The 20,937-nt window shown below is 38.0% G+C and overlaps 1 protein-coding gene across 3 annotated transcripts in view; it reads right to left on the reverse strand.

Moving 5' to 3' along the window:
* Positions 1–20,937, reverse strand: part of Rph (Rabphilin) — a 282,167-nt gene that overhangs the window by 26,323 nt on the left and 234,907 nt on the right. For all 3 annotated transcript variants that reach the window (XM_083128583.1, XM_083128582.1, XM_083128581.1), the window contains 5 exons: positions 18,888–19,017; positions 11,586–11,705; positions 6,763–6,874; positions 4,411–4,537; positions 1,270–1,448 (listed from right to left, as the gene is read on the reverse strand). In XM_083128583.1, coding sequence (XP_082984709.1) covers positions 1,270–1,448; positions 4,411–4,537; positions 6,763–6,874; positions 11,586–11,705; positions 18,888–19,017 — 668 coding nt within the window. The remainder of the gene's footprint in view (positions 1–1,269; positions 1,449–4,410; positions 4,538–6,762; positions 6,875–11,585; positions 11,706–18,887; positions 19,018–20,937) is intronic.

The raw sequence follows: 20,937 nt of genomic DNA on the forward strand, positions 1-20,937 counted from the left end.
TTTTTTTATATATAAATTTGTTCTAGAAATACGCTAGGCAATCACATATAAACTCATCTACTAAAATTTTTCTATAACCGTTATTTAGTGTAAATAGTATCTACAATAAATATTTAATTAGCTACCGAAGCTACTCTTGCAGATTTCATTTGAAAACCACAACTGAGTATTAAGTCATTATTATGATTAATTTAATTGACTGCTCTGCCATCTGGTGGAGAGTTACAAATCAGGCCTTTTCTTTTCATCCATAATAATCCATGCTGATTCTCTGAAGAAATTATCGCCAATCTACTTAGCGGAGCGGTTAGAGCAACACGTTACGAGCCAGGGGTCTTAGGTTCGAATCCCGGCCTGGACATGGGTGATCTTTGAGTGTGTTCCTTCATCTATTTTTTCATATCGTCACCCATCTTTGCGATTAGCCAAAAGTGGCAGAAAAGCGAAGTAAAATAAATAAAATAAATCTATCTGAAGAAATTATCAAAATAGATACAAAACAACAAGGTCCAATAATATCAAGACTCGAGTGCATGAGTCTCACAGAATTTTTTGCGGGGGGGGGGATGATAAAACTTAAGTAGTAGAAATGATAATACAAAATAGATAAACATTTTAAATATAATTGTTATTATACAATAATAAATAGCAACTATATAAAAATAAACTAATTTTATTCCAAATTATTATTATTAATATATAAACGGGCGATCCAACAGATGAATGAATATCCAGGACACACATAACGTCATTTATGTTTTAATACTTAATTAGTATTTTTTAATAATTCATTCATAGAGTTAGTGTCCTGTAATTCACAGTCATTGTATTTTGTAAAAGTTAGGGGGAAATTCTACTCATAAGATTTCTGTTGTGTAACGTAAAACTATAATTTTTGGAATTCTGAAAATAGTGGCACCATTTTGGATTAAATGGTAGAATATGGAAATACAACTTGGATCCTGTATTTTTTATTCAATTGTTTCGATCTAATGCAGTTTTTACTTTGGTTATTTCTGTTATAAATACTAACTAAATGAACTTCGTTTATGTTATTAACAATAAAAATAACAAGCTATCTGCTTTTTTGTAACTTAAAAAATGAACCATGTGGATTTCCAAGGACGGTCGACGGACCAGTCCGACTTCACTTCCCGACGCCCATGTATGCCAGAAACAATATTTGGGCTACCGTGGCGTACGATTGGGAAAATAAACAGCAATTTCCGTAGATGTGAAGAATGTATTTTTCAGTGCTTGACTGCTTACCTCTCGTGCTTCCCGATGCCATGGACTTGTCGCTGTCGCTCGGTTGGTCTGTCTCGCAGTAGAGGCTGTCGCTCGTGAGTGACGTCGACTCTGATCGCTGGGCGAGTAAACTCATCATGGGCCTCTCGACGACAACCTCGGAAGAAGTTGTGACAGGGGGACAGACGGTCTGTTTCAGGCTGGAAACAAAAATTCCTGTTGAAAACTGGTTCGTAACTGCTAATCCTAACAAGATTAAGCATTTCTTGAGGATACGAATTCGAGATTTGCTTCAATTACAAAGGTTCAAGGCACGGGTGCCCATCCCCCCAAATCATGTCATTCTGACAGCTTCTCTTTTCGCATTATCTTCTCCAAAATAGTTTTGATGACTAGTACGCAATAATTGATGTTTATTTGTTAAATTGTACATATACATTTTAATTCTTCAATTTTCAAAATAACAAAATGCCAGCACATTGGTTGGTTAAATGTAATGAATTAAATTATATAAATATGCATTTAAACAGTGTTTGTGAGTGGAGAATAGGATTTATAAAATCCACAATTTAACACAAATTGTTACACAACTTAAGATAGAAAATTCAAGATGGGCAAACCAAATAGCATGTTGCAGCCATGGGACCCATTCAATTTTATTGTTTCACGAGACATTACAGAACCCTAGCTAGAAATTCCTAAGCTCAGGGCGAGAATATAATACAGTTCCACCTTCAAAGAACTCGCTTGATGTAAATATAAATATTTTAGTAATCCATAGCAATAATTACATGGATTTTATTTTAATTACAAATTTCACTTGTTAAAGTAAAATTGTCCCATGACAAGAAGTTAGAAATTCGAATTTGATATTTATTTATTTTTCTGTTTTAGTGGCTAACGTGCAAGGTGTTACTACATGAAGCACGCTTAGTACAGCTAATACAGCATACAGGGAATTAATAATATTACTAATACAAGTATATTATCCAAATGATGCACCTGCTTTAAATAAGCAGTATGCCAACACTAAGCATTACATTTTAAGAAGTGATGTTATTAATCAATATCGAGAATATTGTTCATGTCTTGCAATGCAACTACAGTGTCAAACTTCATATTCACCTTAATAAAATGGCCAAGACGTACATTCGTAACACATTATTGCGAGCAAGAAAATGTTTACATGGATTTCTTTGCAGACTTTCAAAAATATTAATTTAATGGGACGTCAAAACTTTCTCAGGATCTCGTGATATTTACTCTTTCCAGCACACTCTCCGCTGAAAACGTACGGATACCATATCGCTAAATATAGTCTCCAAAATACAGGGTGTACACGATGAACCTCCGGGATTTTGAAGTGATGGGAAACTATAACGAACACATTTTTTGGTAATTTTATTGCAAAGAGCAACTCAAAAAGTTTCTTACAAAAAATTACCAGACTTCTATGTGAGCATGTTTAGTGAGACGAAGAATGTCCAGTCGGTATTCCACTTCACGAACTTGCTCAACTGTCTCGTCCGAGACGCGTGGCGTCCCCCCCCCCCCCCCCCGGCTTCTTCAACACACTCCCTGTTTCCAGAAAACTAGTCCGTTGGCGGCGTTTTGTTAAAGACACGCTGCACCCTAACAATTGATTTTGACTCCGCAAACCATACCACAGCGTGTGCTTTCTCTTGAGCAGACGTCATTTTCATAAAAGCGACGACACCGCTGCCAAGCATGACGCGCGCGAAATAAAATATAATAATAAAAACTCAAACTTGAGGGTATATGGTACCAAATAACAAAATACTGGATTGTCGTTACTTTATTTTCCGATTTTTATGATTGCATCGAAACCCCGGAGGTTCATCGTGTACACCCTGTATAAACTCTCCCCCCCCAACAGAAATCCCTTGACAATCTAAAAGATAACGTTTTATCAAGAGCTTAATGTCTACCCCATTAAATTTAATACTCAATCCTCCAACCAAAATTTCCAAGGCAAATAATTCTCAGTCTCCACCAGTGATGTGCCGTAGACTATAAGTTTACGTCTACATGCGTTATCTACATGTAATCTACGCGTAGATTACATTGGGTTGTAGTTTACATAGACTACGTAGACAATCTAAAGTACATAAAAATTAATTTTCAAGGGTTTCATGAAAGAAAAGTGACATTTTCAACTATATTGGTTCCTAAGGAAATGAAAAGAATCCTACTTACAACAAAATGTCTCTTCTCTTCTATCATCAACTATGGAAGAAGATAAATAGTATGCAAAAAAGACAACAGATGGCAGTCGTGAGGCAAGAGTGGTCTTTTTCCCAAAAAACACTAGAATATTTCTATTAGGTTTCTTCCTAGGTGAGAAATTGTTTGAATTTGGAAGAAAGAGTATGGAAAGTTCTCTTCACACATCAGCAACTGATACGCAGTATAATTTTCTTTTAATTCCACGGCGCCCTTCGCTAAGTTATCACCTTTCGCAATGTTGTTTACATAGATTACGTAATCTACGTGTATAAAATAGTCTACGTGTAGAATGCAGACTATCGTTGTTTACGCGTAGACGCACATCACTGGTCTCCACACCCGAATTTCCACAAGTCAAACAATAGTAATACGCAAGAATTGGATACCCCCTCAATTTAATGCTCAATCTCCCCCAACTAAAATACCCTCCATAATCAAAGACTTAACACTGATATTCAAGAGTTGGATATTGCCTCCCAACGTTTAATTCAAGAATCCACGTGTCAATTTAGGCCTTTGGGCCTATCAGGCGCCATCTTTGGATGTGTCATTCAAGACACTCATGCCAGTGACAGTGTACAATTGGTTGGTGATAATGGCAATTAATAAACAATATTATGGCTTTTGTGAGTTTTAGTGAATGGTAAAATATATGTGAGGCACTCGTAACTACATTTATAATTAGGAAGCAGTGATTCACTAATAAAATGGTTTCTTGAATGTTAGTAATAAAAAAAACAAGTGTGGGGTCTCTGAGGGCCCCCGCTCAGGTAAGTTTCTCGTACGCCACGGGTAAGCTAGGGTTAAAAAGAGTCAAATGCCGGGTAGCTGGAAAGTAAAAACTTTCGTAATCTTAAAGAAGCTGACAAAAATGGAAGAAAATGACCTGCCAAGGACATGAAGGTGATGAATTACCTTGAATTCGAGATCTCCCCTCCTCCTGCGTCTTCTGACATCTTCTTCGACCTTGCCAACCGAGATCTTCTACTAAATTCGTCTTCTGAACTGCTCTCATCTTCTTGTTCCGAGCTCCCTTTTGTGACTGCAAAATACAAGAACTTTTGTTCTCATCCTAGGAGTAATTAGCGTAGGAGTTGTTCAAGAAACTCACGGAGACTCATAAATATTCCAACAGATTAAGCTTATTACTAGAGATCGGAAGTTGAAGACCTATAAATTGCCAAAAAAAGACCTATAAAAAGACCTAAAAATATAAAAAGGACGTATAAATGTGATCCAAATTAATTAATAACTTCAGTTCTAATTACATATTTAATGAATATGGGCGGCACCTCCTTATCTGACTTGAGATCTTTTCAGGCGCGTGCTGTCTGGTCGCATACACCGTGCTGAAAGCTTCAAAACAAGATAAAGCTGCGACCTTTCAGACAAGTTACAGTTCAAGGACCTTGTACCGTACCTGCTTCAGTCATCCAAAAAGGTTTTTCTCTCCTTTCAGGCATGGTTCAAATAATATATATATATATATATATATATAATTTCTTTACTACGGTAAGGATGTTTAAGAGGTGATGAACTGATGATGATTCGAATTGAGAATGGTCATTAAAAACCAAGTCGAAAGAAAGTGAAGTTGCAAAAAAAGGCCGTTAAGACCTAAAAATAGGCTAAAAAGGGCCAATGACCCATAAAACGCCGAAAAAAGGCAAGAAAGGACAAATAAAACCCACCTTTTTCTGGCCTACAATGATCCAAAATGAACATATATTATGTTGGGCCTCATCTTCGGACACTAGGGAAAAAAAGGATTTTTCCTCAACTTCCGAGACCTACATATTACACACATTTTAAATTAAGACACATTCAAAACTATAAAAAATTATAATTCATTGTTATGGACCAGTGGCGGCGATTAGGGAGGGAATGGGGGCAGTTGCTCCTCACTTTCTGCCACTTTTGTCCCCGCACTATGCTAAACCTTATCTACCAAGATAAAGTAATCTGTCCTTGCTCCCCTCCCCAAAGTTTTGAAAACCAATCAATCTCTGGCACTGTTATGGACGAATGAAACAATTATATGAAACGTGTGAAACAATTTTAGAAGAAAAATAATTTAGTCACAAAATAAAATTAATAACGTTAGTATGATATCATAGCCACTTAAATATTGGGACACCATGAGTAAAATAAAAATATATATCTAATGAACTGAAAATAAAATATAGATAGTACTTTGTGGTGTACACTTTTGATTTGATGACTTCCTTCGACTGTCTCATCATAAAAATTACAATCTTTGCAATGAAATCGCACCAAATATTTACCCATTTACCGTCTTATAAAACAGCTTACAACTTACTGCTGCTTTTCTCATCTCTTTATCCGATCATGACGATGAATGTTAACCGCGATTCAAATTCGGATACCGGGGTGTAGTGGCGGCGATTAGGGGAGGCGAGGGGGGCAGTTTCCACCCCTCACTTTTCGCATCTTTTGACCCCGCACTATGCTAAACCTTATCTATAAATGGAAATATACTGTCTTTGTCCCCCAGTTTTGGAACCTAATCGCCGCCACTGTGCGGGGTGCCGTTTTCAGAACCTTAGCAGTTGGCCTCCCCGATGGCGTAGTGGTAAGTAACGTCGGCGCCTTGTAATCAAGGGGTTCGATACCCGGGAGAGCCACATGGCACAGTGGTTCGCATCACACTTTAAACTGTAGGTCCAGTCCCAATTAACCTTTCTGTGCAAAAAATGGACTTAAAATCAACAAAAACCTATAAAACAGCCACATCCTTACCGAAACAAGATTTGCGCTTGAGATCATTATCTTGACAGAATTTGAAATTGCCAGACCCTGTGGCTGAGTGGTTAGCACATCGCGCTGCGACGCTAAGGGTCCCGGGTTCGAATCCCGCTCGGGCATGGTTGTTTGTGAATGTCCATTCATCAATTTCATCATTTCATCACTCATCCCCATCTTCGCAAATTAGCCAAGAGGCACAAAATGCGAAGTAAAATAAAATAAATCAAATAAAAAAAATGAAATTATACCGGATTCCAGTTTTTTTCAGAACTCCTGTGAAATTCTCCCTTCAAAGTTGTCATACAATGTGTCTTAGTACATCGTCTCGTACTATAAAATCAATCAATTTCATCCTCCTAATATCTGATCCGGAAAAGCTGAACATAACACTCAATAAACTAAGAATTCCAATTATATATTATATTTCATAGAACAATGCTGATCATCCAGAGAAAACTGAGCAATCAAAAACTTGAATATCTCCTCTCTGAAATATATTACCTGTGTTCCCTCTGGACCAGCTGTTCTTATCTAAGCCAGCTCTCGACTTTCTTCCTACGTATTTACTTATTTCATGATTCTTCTTCTCTGGGATGATGTATTTCGGTAGACTCTGAAAGGAAACGAACAAAAATAACCTGTCAGAGGCAATTCTATTATATTCACCGCACAATCGCGAATAAAAGTGCGTCGGAGGTAGACGCATGAAATTGATTTTCCTTGATCCCGTACTTCAAGATTGGAAACCCTTAATAAGCAAGCTAGCTCATTCACTTACGCAAATCCTTAATTGCATACGACCAGTAGCAAAAATTTAATAAGAACTTGTTAAGCATCACTTTCATTTTATATGTACTGTACGTACACTTTTGCTTAGACTGAAATATGAAGCGCAAACGTACAGGATTTATAGGTGGGTTTCATGTGACGTCAGGATTTGCACAGCCGCCATGTTCGCGGCCAATTTTGTTTGTCGTGTGCAAGGAAATATCGTGAAATGACGTGAGCTTCTGTGTGCACAACCGAATAGTGCAAAATGTACCTTCGTAAACAAGATTCATATCTTCCACCTGCTTGCTTGAATTCCGGATGTTTACAAGAACTGTCTTCAATCATGGCTGCTCGAAGCCACAATGAACAGTTTGTGACGTAGGTGAAACACACCTATACGTAACATTGCTGCGAAGAGTTACAGAAATTCACTATGAAGGATAGGCGACGTGAGCCAATATTAATAACAACAATTAACGATATCCTACTTCTTCACCCAATGAGAAAATAAACATGACGAGATTAAAAATATGAATTCCTAAATGTGACCGAATTTAGACTTGGAAGTGAAGGGTGTCCAATGGGAAGGAGCAATTGTTTTGAAAAGTGACGGCAAATACAGTTTTAGAAATTACAATCAATGGTCCGTTTGGCCAATGAACTTCTTTAAAAACTAGCTCTGGGTTACCCCTATCCTTCAGTTCAGTTTCTGAACTCTCACAGAATCGTTACCTGTATTCAGGGCGAGTGGGTAAAGCAATGTTGTTAGTTCCAGGCCTTCAGATTTAAACTGAACGTTGTGAAAAGTGCGCCCCCCCACTCCCTGGTTTATTTCCGGCCCTCTGGATTACTTCCTTGTAAAATCCTTTCCAATCTTTCCTTCCACCTCACCCTGGGTGCCAAGCGAGCAGATTTTAATAACGCCGGAATTATAAAAGCGAGGTTTCACATAACATTTATATTTTTAGTACCTGGTTCGTTACACATGTACAGAAAGTGAATAAATATTTGTTTTAAAATGGACAGTACTGTAGTTCTTGGGAGTTAATTCAGCAAATCATAACATTTCTAGAAGGATTATGTGTGTTTATTATACGTTGCTATTATTTACATATTTACAAAGTGTCCATATGTGCATTTACATAATCATCCAATTTCCTTAATTCAAGCAAATGCGTACCTATGGCCTATATCAATGTCATCATGATATTGATATGAAAGCCATTTGGCAAGAAAAATTTAACTATCTTATTACTTGTATAAAAGGAAATTACATACATTTTTCTTTATGGCAATTAGAAATTAAACTTTGTTATCTTCCTACATGTGGTTTATCTTCTCAATTTCAAATAAAATTCTAAATTCTGTAAAAAAGATCAAGATATTAACTCATTTCCACCACAGTAAAACATTCAGAGACAATAAAGAAAAATGTTAGAAGAAAAATACTCATAAGTCCAGAGCCATCTATTGTTCACCATAGCAAACCATATCCCAACATAGTAGCGATTTTTTTAAAACCTATCTTATTTCAAATTATTCAATAATAAGTTATTATCAGACAATATTGTAAAAAACTATTCAAATTTGTTAATATAAAACTTTGTAGAAATTATGTCAACTTGTATTCGATTCTGGAAAGAAAAAATATCAGTAAAGAATGAGGTAAAAAATTATCATGACAACTACTGAAGAAGATGGCTGAAGCCTGAAATCGAAAAACTGCAAGTAGTTTCTTATTTCTTTATCCCAGGTTGCGTTTGTGTTTTACCGAAGCAATGTGACGTGTAATATTCGTATATTTCGCATCAAGTGCTTAAAAAACGTCATAGGCCTAACTATTGATACTTCCATCAACACAGAGTTAGCCTAACTATCTCTGCGGCCTACCCTCGATTTAATTGATATTCCGACCAGTCTTGAGTTTCCTTACGCAGCATCTTCATTCAGCCTGCAAGGCATTATGATGCGACTCTGCAATATCTTACAAATGCAAATCTTTTGCTAATTGGGAAACTTGGGGATTTCAAACAGGGGTTGGCTTTACCAAATGCTACATATATTTTCCATCATTAGTTTAGCCACCATAAGTGGACTAAACTCTCGAAGATGTTCATTTGCCAAGTATTACATTTAGTTTCCAATCATTCAGTCCAGCCACCCTGAGTGGACAAGACTTTCGAAGGGTCTTCGTCGTTGTGAAGGTAGTGAAAAACTGTTCCTTTCTAAAGTCCAACTGGACTTTTTTATAGTCGGGGTAAACGTCCGTGAACGTGAACCCCGTAGCACTGGAAAATTCCACTGCAACGGTCTTTTGAAAGACAGCTAGCTCCCCCAACCGGGAAGCTAAAAAACAGGGGAATCTAATATCCAGTAAAGCACAATCCAATAAGCACATACACTTCCATGCAATAATAACATAAAGGGTACACACATGGAAACATATTAATTAACCCTACAATTAATTAATATAACACAAAACCAGCAATGGTCAATCCGACCATTACAATGTCCAAAGAATTAGATACATCTACCTAGTATCTTGTTGCGACATCTTTGGATATCACAACTGTCTTGATTCGTCGTTGCAAAAATCCCACAAGTCTTTACCACGCATATAGCGCTTGCACTTTCACGCAGATGGGATGGTGGAGGACCGTTCCCATAAGTCCTCAATGGGATTAAGATCAGAGGAACACGCCACCGAAGCAATATCAACTCACTACCACAACTCTTGAGATGATACCAACTCTATTGCAGGGAGCATTAACCTTTTGGAAATGTCAATTGCAGTAGCGTCACGTGCGGTTCGCATACGAGTGTTCACAATAATGTTTTTGTACTGAATGCAGATTTACTCCTCTCCCTTGTTAACTTCATATTCAATTGAAAAAATGAGAATAACAGTTCAATTTATTTTCAACAATTTCCCCCCCAAATCACTATATTTGAAGTAATACAAGAAGGACCTAGGTGAAATTGTCCCTCTCCCCCCTTAAAATCCTCCAGGTTTAGCGAATTGTCGCTAAAGTTTGCAACTATGTAGCACAGACCTTTTCGAATCCCCCTAGACATGCCTTGTATATGCTGCACTCTGGTGCCGAATGTAAGAAGTTCACACAGCGAAGTGAACATCTTCGGAGTATAGTGGCCAACAGCCCCTTAGCTTTCAGCTCTATGCAACACGCACAGCAATTGTGTTCAACGCCCTCCGTGGAACACTGTAGGAGTCAGTGTTACCAACTATCTAAAAAAGTTATCAGACGTGAAATAATTTGTGTCAGAGTAAATTGTGTGTATATACTCGCACATCAAACATAGTATTTCTTCGAATAAATATACGTGTGTGTGTGTGCATTTAATATGTACGTAATTTAAGACATATACATGAGTGATCACGTGCTCATGCGAACATTATCAGGCGAAGCGCCTGGCCAATTGCATGAAAAACGTTAAAATGTCGCACTGGTTGCTTAAACACCATAACACCTTTAAATTCTTGGGCACGCTACGGAAATATAAACATTATTTGTTTTGAAGGATGGGGCAAATTGATAGCTGCAATTGCTTGTTTCCTCCTCTCCCTCAGTTCTATTTGGCTAAGTTTAGTTTTACAACGTAAAAACGTCCCACCCTGTCCTGATTTGCATCCACTACCTCAGGAAACTAAATACTATGCACGGGGTGCACAAAATAACTTGACCTTTTCATGACCTTTCTTTCTCTTCACTTGGTCTTTTCCCTCAGTTTCTTAATATTTATTTAATCGCCCCTACTTCCCCTACCGCAAGGACAGTTAAGATAACAACTGAAGCTGTACTTACACAAGAGATTTAGACATTTCCCTAACTATTAATGCATGTAAAAATTAATGCTTCCGACTTCATCCTGGATGCAATTCTTAAGGAACAAAGGGAACAAATCTGGTATATAACAATATAAATTCACTATACTGTATAAAATTGCAAAAATTATTGACCACAAGCATATTGTTTTTACTTTTTCTTGACATGTTTGACTGGTAGATAGAGGGAGATTATTTCCATAACATCTATGGCTGTTATGCATTTGAAACTTCGGAACGAGTCACAACTCAAGACGCAGCCAATCAACGAAGCGAGCCACTGACGTCATCTCAACCCAGAACCTATCGCTAAGCCCCCTGCTAAGGCTCTACACGCCCACTAGGCTCGTTAGACAGACTCGCGTAGTCCGTTGGAGATGTTCCGAAAGTAATTCGACTCTACCCTGTGTATAGTATATTAAGGGTAAACAACTTGTAATAAGACAGTAAAATAATAATAAAAAAGAATGGCATAGAGTTGTGCTGTATTGGCAACAAAGTTTGTTTTCTTCACGAATTTTCCTCACAGGCAAAGAAAACAATCTCGCGACTACTGAAAAAGATCCTGAAACAAACAAAGAAGCCTACATCTTGTTAGGAGGACAATCGTCGACCGCGCATTTTCGCAAAAGAAGAGGAATGAAATGTGCTTTGAAAGACATAATAGTAGCAAGAGTTATGGTAAGGACTAACGGAGGGAAAACATTACCTTGAAAAACCAAGCGCCAGATTTCTTCCACATTTCTCTCGTCTCTGCACAAATCTTGCATAGCCATATTTGCTCCTTGTGCGTCGATACCGTTTCGATTCCACATTTTTGGCACACTGCCTGAAAAAGACAGAAACACAACTGTTTATTATACATTTATCGATACCATAAAATAATGGTTAATATTTACTGTAGAAATTTAGTCGATGAAGAACTTCGTGGTGTAATCGAGTTTTTTTTTGTTGGAAAATTTTCGTGTTACGTAAACTGTAGGCAGTCGCATATCTAGAATTTTATTTGAGGATGGTGAGGCCTATTATACCTTAGCAAACGCTCGTAACATTTCAAGAGCACAAATTAAATCCTCCCCCTACATGTGTGTGTGTTAAAGATCCTACAAACCCAGATAACAAGAGTGATGGAATTCAATGCGCTGATCTGGAAAGTTTTCAAAAAAGAATTCTGCTTGTGAAGCGTGAGAGAGACTGTCAGAATTGTGACAGTGTAAGACTTCTCTGCCATTTTTGGCCAATCGCGACAACAGGGATAAATTATGATTAAATTAAATAGGGTTGGGACTCCAATCACCTTCTGTGGCTAGGTCGTGAATCTACATGATCGGTATAGAACCGAGTCAGGCCCGCAGCCAGGCAGTGGCCAGGGGGTGTTCAGCCCCCCCCACACACACTGACACTGCCGCCAGCACCCTTGACATTAGGTAAAACTATTTTGTACTCTAATTTGTTTGAGGTGAAGAGTGAAAATGTAGACAGAACATATTATTTTATTCACAACTTCGTTCGTTCATCTTGTTTATGAGAAGTCTGAGCAGCGGCAAGGGTTTAGAAGATTCTCTAGACTTTAGAAAGTTCTTTCATAGGAGGCCTTCTTTATCTGTACCTTCCCTGCCCCTGTTGCAGCCTCTCGTTTGACAGAAATCTGTGACTTTGACGTCATTATCCACATTCCTTACGCATATGCGACAAATGTCAACAGATCCCAAGTTTAATTGCTTCGGCCAGAGGTGGAATGTACGGTAGGCACTATGATTGAAGTGAATATTGTACATTTTAACATGTATGATATAAATTTCTGTCAAAAATAGTATGGAGTTTGTGTTAAGGGATGGTGTCAGTAGCAGTCATTAGGACTTCAAGAAATGTTTTAGAAGATATAGAAAAAAACTGTAGTATTTGTATATTTCTAAATCTTATTTTTTAAATTAACTTAATAACCCCCGACACACATAATTTACCTTCATTTAATACTATTAAACTTTTGAAAAATGGACTTTGTTTACAAAGCCCCCCCCTGATAAATCGTGAGCCCCCCTGGAGGTCAGTTCTAGCTACGGGCTTGAACAGAGCTAGATTCTAGATTGATGCAAATCATATTTCATGCAAATTGAAACAATTCGTTACAAAAAAAAACAAAACATTTTATTTACTAAATACGCATTTTCCAATCCCCCAATTCTCCTCACATTTTTGGCCTACGAATTTTGTGGGGCTTTAGCCCCATCATCCAACACCCCAGTTTGCACAAAACGTATGTTCTGGAGTGTTTTTTAATTCAATTGAAGCTTTCTAAGAATAATTCAATGCAAGTTAACCTATATTTGTGGGCTAATTGCAACTAGAACTATTAAAATTACAATAATATTGATCAAGGGCCTCTACATAACGCCATTGAATTGTGTTCCATGAATATTTCGAATGGATCACCTCTCTAATTACCAGCTTTTAGAAACATGTCAATGCATATCTCAAACTGTACTTTGTAAATATATTTGCATCGAGGTAGTTTACCAGATTAGTCTATGCAGGGAAATAGATGCACAAAGAAACATCCAAGACATTTCAAAGCTCCGGGAAAGTAGAAAATTCACCGCAATGATGAAGCCATTTTAAAGAAGAAATTGAACAAGTCCTGGAACTTTTGGAACCTGCCACATATATTTCTTTAAGGACAGATTTGTTGAACACCACCGCTAAGGGAAGATGATACCAAAGAAAAACACGAATCACTGACCTAGGAACAAGCAGATTGTTGACTCATTCTAGCGGAAGAGCGTGAAATCAATATGAACCTGAAGCCGCAAAGATCTTTCCGGCAAGAAGTGAATCAAAACTTAACACGCTCACTTTCCCGAAAGCAAAGCCGTCGATGCACCCAAGATTTAATTACACCCCTCGGTGATGTCGGCGCGGAACGTATAAAGCTAACATGCTTACAATAGATGTTTGACGTAACAATACAACCTTGGTAGTCGGCTGACAAGCTGATTATCCCTTAACTTTTCCAAATTTACGGAAAGATCAAAGAAAAATGCAATAAGGTAAAGAGGGGAAAGAGAGAGGCATGTTAAGCAGGAACTGACAAGACATATATTGCGAGGTTGTAAAGTTAATTAGAAAAAGAGAGAGAAATTTAGATTTGTAGATAAATAATGATAAAACACACGCACACAGAGGCATGGACGTCGAGAATGGGGGGGTGGGGGGTCAAACGGGTCGGTGGACCCCTCTGGAAATTGACATTGTTTATTTAAAGATACAAGAAAGCCGAAAGTTTGTTACTGTTTTGTTAAGAACAGAAATAAAGTTCATTTAGTTAGCATTCGAACAGAATAATCAAAGTAAAAATGCATTGGATCGAAAACATTGACTGAAAAAATACAGGAACAAGGTTATATTCTACCATTTCATCCAAAGAACAAATGGTTCCACAGTTTTCGAAATTCTAATAATTACAGTTGTAGGTGAGAGGTCACACAACACACTTTATATAAAAAAAAAATCCCTAAAATTTAAGCCCTTTTCTTGAACGAGACGTGCAAAGGTTAATATCAAAATGCATTCAGATACTAACTGCATAAAATGCAAAAGAAATAATGGAAAACAGTTGTGCTGTATTCACTAGTTTGGTGGATCGAGTCTTCCCATTTACATAATAATAATAATAATAATAATAATTAGTATTATTATTATCATTATTTCGAATAAAATTTATTTTTGTTAGTTTGTAATATTTATTATTGTACAATAACATTTATAACCGTGGTAATAATACTTATTATCTATCTACTATTCAACTTTTATCATTAGCCCTGCAAAATTTTCATAGCAGAGTGTTGCTATTTGTAAATCAATACGAGACAAAACAGAAACATAGACCAAGAAAGAGACAGAGGAAAGGGGGGGGGAGGAAGGAGTGAGAGTTTGACATTGATTTGGTTTCTGCCACTTTTGGCTAATCGCGAAGATAAGGATGAGGGATGAGGGATGATATGATGAAATTGAAGAAGGCACACTCACAAAGTACATCCATGCCCAGACCGCGATTCGAACTCTGAAACCCAGCCGTTGTAGCGTGCTATGGTAACCACTACGCCACGGAGATCGGCAGAGAGAGAGAGAGTGGGGAGGGAGGGAGGGGAAAAGAGAATCACACACACTATATGTATATAAACACGAGAGAAAAAGGGAACATGCGCGCGCACGCACACCACATACACTCACAAGGTTTCTCGAAGGTGAGATGAAAACGTGTCGCCTTGTAATCAAGGGTTCCCGGGTTCGATCCCTAGTTGGAACACAATGCACAGTGGCTCGGGTTGCATTTTAAAACTGTAGGTCTAGTCCCGACAGATCCTACCTGAGGATATAGTTGACTTCCAACATTTTAGAGAGAGAAAATAAATAGAGGAAAAAACACACACAAAGAGAGAGAGAGAGACTCATAAGAGGTTGAGAACTAAAATAACATATCAAGAGAAGGGGAAGAGTGAGATGTAAGAGTACGCATGTAACTTCCTGGAAAATCTCTGTCGTAAACAAGATCCGCAGTCGCAGAGGACAATGAAGCTTGTGAATTGGTTTTTCCCATGTCGAGAGGAAAGGCACCGTATGGAGATATGCGGATAACGAGGTATTCAAATAAACTACGAAAATGGGGCATGTCCCTTCTGTAAACTTTAATATCCGCAGGCTCCATGTTCGGAGCGGTTATTGGAAAACGCAACTACTTCTTGGAGAAAAAAAATAATAATGCTTTGCATATGCAAACAAAAATAACTGTTGCTTTCTTCCGGGTACGCTCGCTACATGAAGCTAGACCGACCGACTCGAATTTTGAATATATGCCATGAAGTTAATCCAGCACAGGCTGCTCGATATTCCATTGGGGAAACTCGTGAATAGATTGGTTGAAGAGCGTGACGTCATGTCAAAATGCAACTGCGAGAAGAACGATGGAATGGATTCAACACTGAAACAATAGAAAACGTTTCCCCGCAAGCATATGGTCGAATATGAATATTAGATTAATGGATGATATTCAGCGAAAAACTTCACCCACAATTCATTGCGCGAAATCATGCCCGCCGACATTTTCCCGGACATCAGATCAGATCCTGCGTTGAAAACATGCCGGGTAAGCGCTGTACCTAAGGTCTTTGATTGATTCAAGGTGTGATTATGACGCCAGGAGTCCCTGGTTCGAATCCCAGCCTGGGGAGGGGTATTCTTTGTGAGCGTCCCTTCATAAATTCTACACATCATCACTCATCTTCGCGATTAGTCAAAAGTGGCAGAAAAGCGAAGTAAACTAAACCAAATTAATCCATCAATATGAGGAAATGTGTACGTACAAAATATCGCATATCACGCTGGAAGGCTTCTCATACCTCTCACATTTTGCCAGACTTCATACTGTTTCTTCCCAAAGAGTATTGCGTGATGACGTCAAGTCGAATATCATCCAATGCTTTTGCGAGAGAACAGTGTGGAGGATGTAACATTACACTAAAATTCTAATTCACACGACACGCTAACGATGAGCAGACTTGTATACGAATTCATGCTTGAATTACTGTACCCATTCGAATATCATGGCATACATCGGAACTAACGACATCTATGAGTGACTTTCAAAGCGTCTCTGAGACTGAACCAATTTTGAGACACTTTCGTATGCCCTTCAGGTAAATTCTTTGTCTGTGCACTTTTTTTATATTTAAGAATTTCCAGTTGGACCGTTTTCAAGGACGTATTTAAGGGGGTCTAGAGGGTCTGGACCCCCAAAATATTTACCAAGTACAAAAATTAAATAGTATAAAATTTATATTTAATATAGAATTAGCATTTGTTGAACAAGCAAGGGTTATTTACTTCCGCATAACTTACTGGAAGGCAAGGATAATATTGGGATCATATGGCTTTGAATGACAATACCAAAGGAGATCAATACACACTACTATTTATAATAATGTGCGTAAGATTCTAAACAGGAACTTCACGTTTCGTCAACTGGATCTAACATTCTTTTCTGTTATTCAATAAATATTCAACTCTATCATTTGACATTAATTTTCTTGCCAGGACTGCTTTTATGCAAATTTTGGTGATCTGAACTACACGTAAGCTACATAATAAATACGTGCTGTTAGATCTCAGTCTTCTTACCGATTTATGTAACAATAACAATACTGTATTCATTAATTTACATTTTATTATGAATAGACCTACACATTATATATTTAAAACGTTTACATTTATTATTATTATTTCCGAGAGTTGGTTCAGACCTCCTTACGCCGAAACATATTTCCAGATACATGCCTGACAGTTTTTTTTTCCATCTGTTTCGTGGTTATTCTCTTTCAGGCTTATCACCGCAGGTGACATCATTGAGAGAAAAAAAATACATGAGCGCAGTTTCACCAGAATGATCGCTTAGGTAGCGAACAACCGACTGAAATTTTCCGATTTACAGTCTCCGCTTCTCCGGTCTGGGTTGAATGTAACGACACCGTTCGGGAATATTAATGGAAATTCGCGCAGAGTCGTAAAAACATTGAATTCGTGTGAATTTTGGAGAGCTTCGCTCCTTCCCAAAGAACTTAACCTTCGTTTCCAGGCCTTTTACGACTTGCCGCAAATCTTCATCTGATCTGGTCATGATTTTTTTTCTCGCTCGCTTCTTCAATTGCGAAGTTCTACGGGAGCAATAAATTCGCCCGTGTTTATCCGAGCACCGCATCTTCGTTCATATTCGCAGGATAAACTGATTTAACCTCCCGCTGTACCAATATAGCTTCGGTGGCAGGCTCTTTGACTGTTCGGATTCTAACATTTCTCGCCGTAAAGCAGCGGACTCGAAAGAAACTTCAATCCCCACAACGTTTCCATGTCGTTTATAACCTTGTAATCAAAGGAGCTCAAAGTTGTTCTGTTTTGCTTGAAAAAGTTAATCATAGATGACGTTAGTGTCGAAGTGATGTCTCCGTGTGGCGCGATATACGAATGAAGAAAGCTTGAGTAGCGTTTATGGTGAGTTGTAATTATAATTCCGTTACCTTACCACTGCACATGAGTCCAGTAGCGTGCTCAAGAGGGGGCTGGTGGGCGTTATAACACCCCCTTCGGTACAGAATCTTTGAAAGAAATAACATTAAATGCTAGAAAATATAGGTAAATACAGAGCAGACTATTATGTCTTACTTTTTAGTAGTCTGCTCTGTATTATTTACCTATATTTCGAAAATTCTGGGCACGCCACTGCATGAACCATTAAGTAGATCAGAGAGACAACATATCCAATGAAACTCAACGACCAGACGGCATATTTTCAACATTCTACTTGCCTGAAGATTCTTTTTTTTATATAGAGAATCTCATATGGGCCATCATACATATTCTCATATTTCTTTCGCTTGCGGGATATAAATTGCCTATTCGTTCTGATATTCTGAGTTGTTCACAGAATTCTCTCCTGTACACAATGATGCATAGCTCCAGGTATTATTGTCCATAAATTATCGACACACTGATTAGTAGTAGTGTTTGTAGAATGTAGAATTTGCCTCCGTGTGATTACAATGAGCTTACGTCACTTACTTTTAGGACATATTTCATATTTTTAAGCTCAAATTTCTCCTCTACGTAATGATTACTTTTTATTTTCGTTTATACTTTACATTTTCCCTTTTTAGTTCATATCCAACTTCGTTCTTTTCTGTTGTTTCCCTATTTTTTCATTATATACATTATAATAGGTATTCCTATCGTTTTGTACTAATTTTCATTCTCTGCTTTCTCACTATTACTCTCTTCCTATCATGTACTTTCCTTAATATACTTTTCTATTAATGTCTCTCCTCCCTTCTTTGAATTACTTCTCAACGTTTCTTTTTATAATTTTCTCTCAATCTAGTGTTTCTAGGACATTATGGATATTTTTAAAGCTAGAACACAACATGCAAAGAATTCTGAATATAAAGGTTAACGAAAGGCCACCTACCTTTTTGCAGTCGTTGCAGATGAGCTGAGAGGAGCTGAGCATCCCAAAGTGGTCTCCACACAAAATGCACTGATTGGTTCCATTCCCCATTGAGTTCTTCTTCATATTGTCTAGCCTCTCCACCAATCGTCTGAAAACAATATTAAAATTATGAGTAGATCAGAATTATACAGTTGGCACGGAAAATGGAAATTGCAAATGACAATACTTTTAAGAGAAGTGAAAGATTTTAAATTTGCTTACGGAACCCTAACTCATTTCTCTCTTTATACAGCATGTTCGAGAAGTCACCGCACCCCTACTTGCATGTATCATGGTGCAAATTTGCTTGAATTCTTTAAGTTTCAACTTTATATTCGCTTTATACTCACAGGACAATTGATAGTGAACTAACCAAGCCCGAGGACGATCATGCCTTTAGGGGTTAAATATTATTAGAAAGTTTATGTATGCAGACATGGACTGAATCACCATAATTTAAATTTTTACATTGTTTTTCATCACTGATTTGGTTTATTTCACTTAGCATTTCTGCCACTTTTGACTAATCACGAAGATGAGGATGAGTGATGATAATGATTAACCTGATGAAAGGACACTAACAGAGAACACCCAAGCCCAGGCCGGGATTCGAACCAGGAACCCCTGGCGTCTTAACGTTCTGTGCTATCCACTCTGCCATGGAGGCCGGAAATTTTGTTGTCATTGTAACTTGTCTTTCTTTTAATATTGTTCGCTCAAGTATGTTATAATGTAAATAGATAAATACATGTTACAATAAATAAACGTTATATATATTGTGGAACGATTCAAGGGAGAGACTGTAAAAAAGGTAAAATCTCTCTCCAGACATCAGTGCTCGGTCAAGCGACAACTTACAACACAAGGTAACATTCCACAAATAGCGGAAACACATGACGTTAGGAGACACGGCATTCTTCGATACTACCGGGTTCAAACCCGTCATCGGCTGGCAAATATGGAAGTGCTGACCATGCAGCTAGGAAGTATTTGCCAGCAGATTAAAAGAGCTAGGCACTAGAATTCGGGAGTTAGTCGCACCTCAGAATTCAGCAGAAGCTCAAAGAGTTTACCAGCTACCAGGCGAAGACCTATTCACTCTATCAGGTCTCAGGCCCGGCTCGAGAGACCGAACGGTAGCTAGCGCCAAGGCAACCGCTGACACACATGCGAGTTGGCCATCTTTGGTACCACGGCTTGTAAGTCGCAGCCGTAGGTCGGACCGTCGTTCGAATAACCTTCTCGAGGGCTACCTCTCCAAGACCAGCTTGTGCTTCGTCGCCAGCCACGGGCAAGAAGACCGTGGGCCGTCGAACTCAGGACTCCGTGCTCTGTCGCCTACACTCAACCGCTTGGCCGAGAGGTAAGATGTACGTCGTCTACATCCCTTGAAATCATTCCACTCTCTGCCAGAAGCCTGTCAGCGAGATTGAATGGGGACCACAACACGTAACCTAGCTCTACCATCTGACCCCTAAAACGTTCACAGTCACGATCCCCGTAGGCGTATTTACAAACCCTATAGTACTGCAGAACCTCCAGCGATATTTGGCTTCTGATTGGCTGCCAATCCGGAAGTTGATGCAGCGTTCCTTCAAGTTAACGCTAGATGGCAGGGTTCAAATTAACAGTGTAGATTTCAGATATCCATCCCAACAAGATAAGAAACCCATTTACACTAAGGTTAATTTTTTAGCAAAATTACTTAAATTAATGTTTTGGAATTAATTTAGTATTTTTCAGAACTCTTCTTGAAGTGAATGATTTTTCTATTTAAAGTCACTTCAGTGCAAACATTGTAACTACCAATGACTATTCAGAAAATTATGTATATCCAACGTATAGCATTTTAAATATTATATTTTATTATATAAACGTATATTTCTTAACATAATTTCGACAATGTTTACAAACTTTATTACTATATAATCACAAGTCTAATTTTTCCATACTTTTGCTATAAATGAAGAAGCAAGGAACAATGGACACGGAACATAAACACTTCCGGTGCACACAGCCAATAAGAAAG

The sequence above is a fragment of the Lepisma saccharinum genome, chromosome 9 (assembly GCF_977018435.1).
Source record: "Lepisma saccharinum chromosome 9, izLepSacc3.1, whole genome shotgun sequence".
NCBI classification, from domain to species: Eukaryota; Metazoa; Arthropoda; class Insecta; order Zygentoma; family Lepismatidae; genus Lepisma; species Lepisma saccharinum.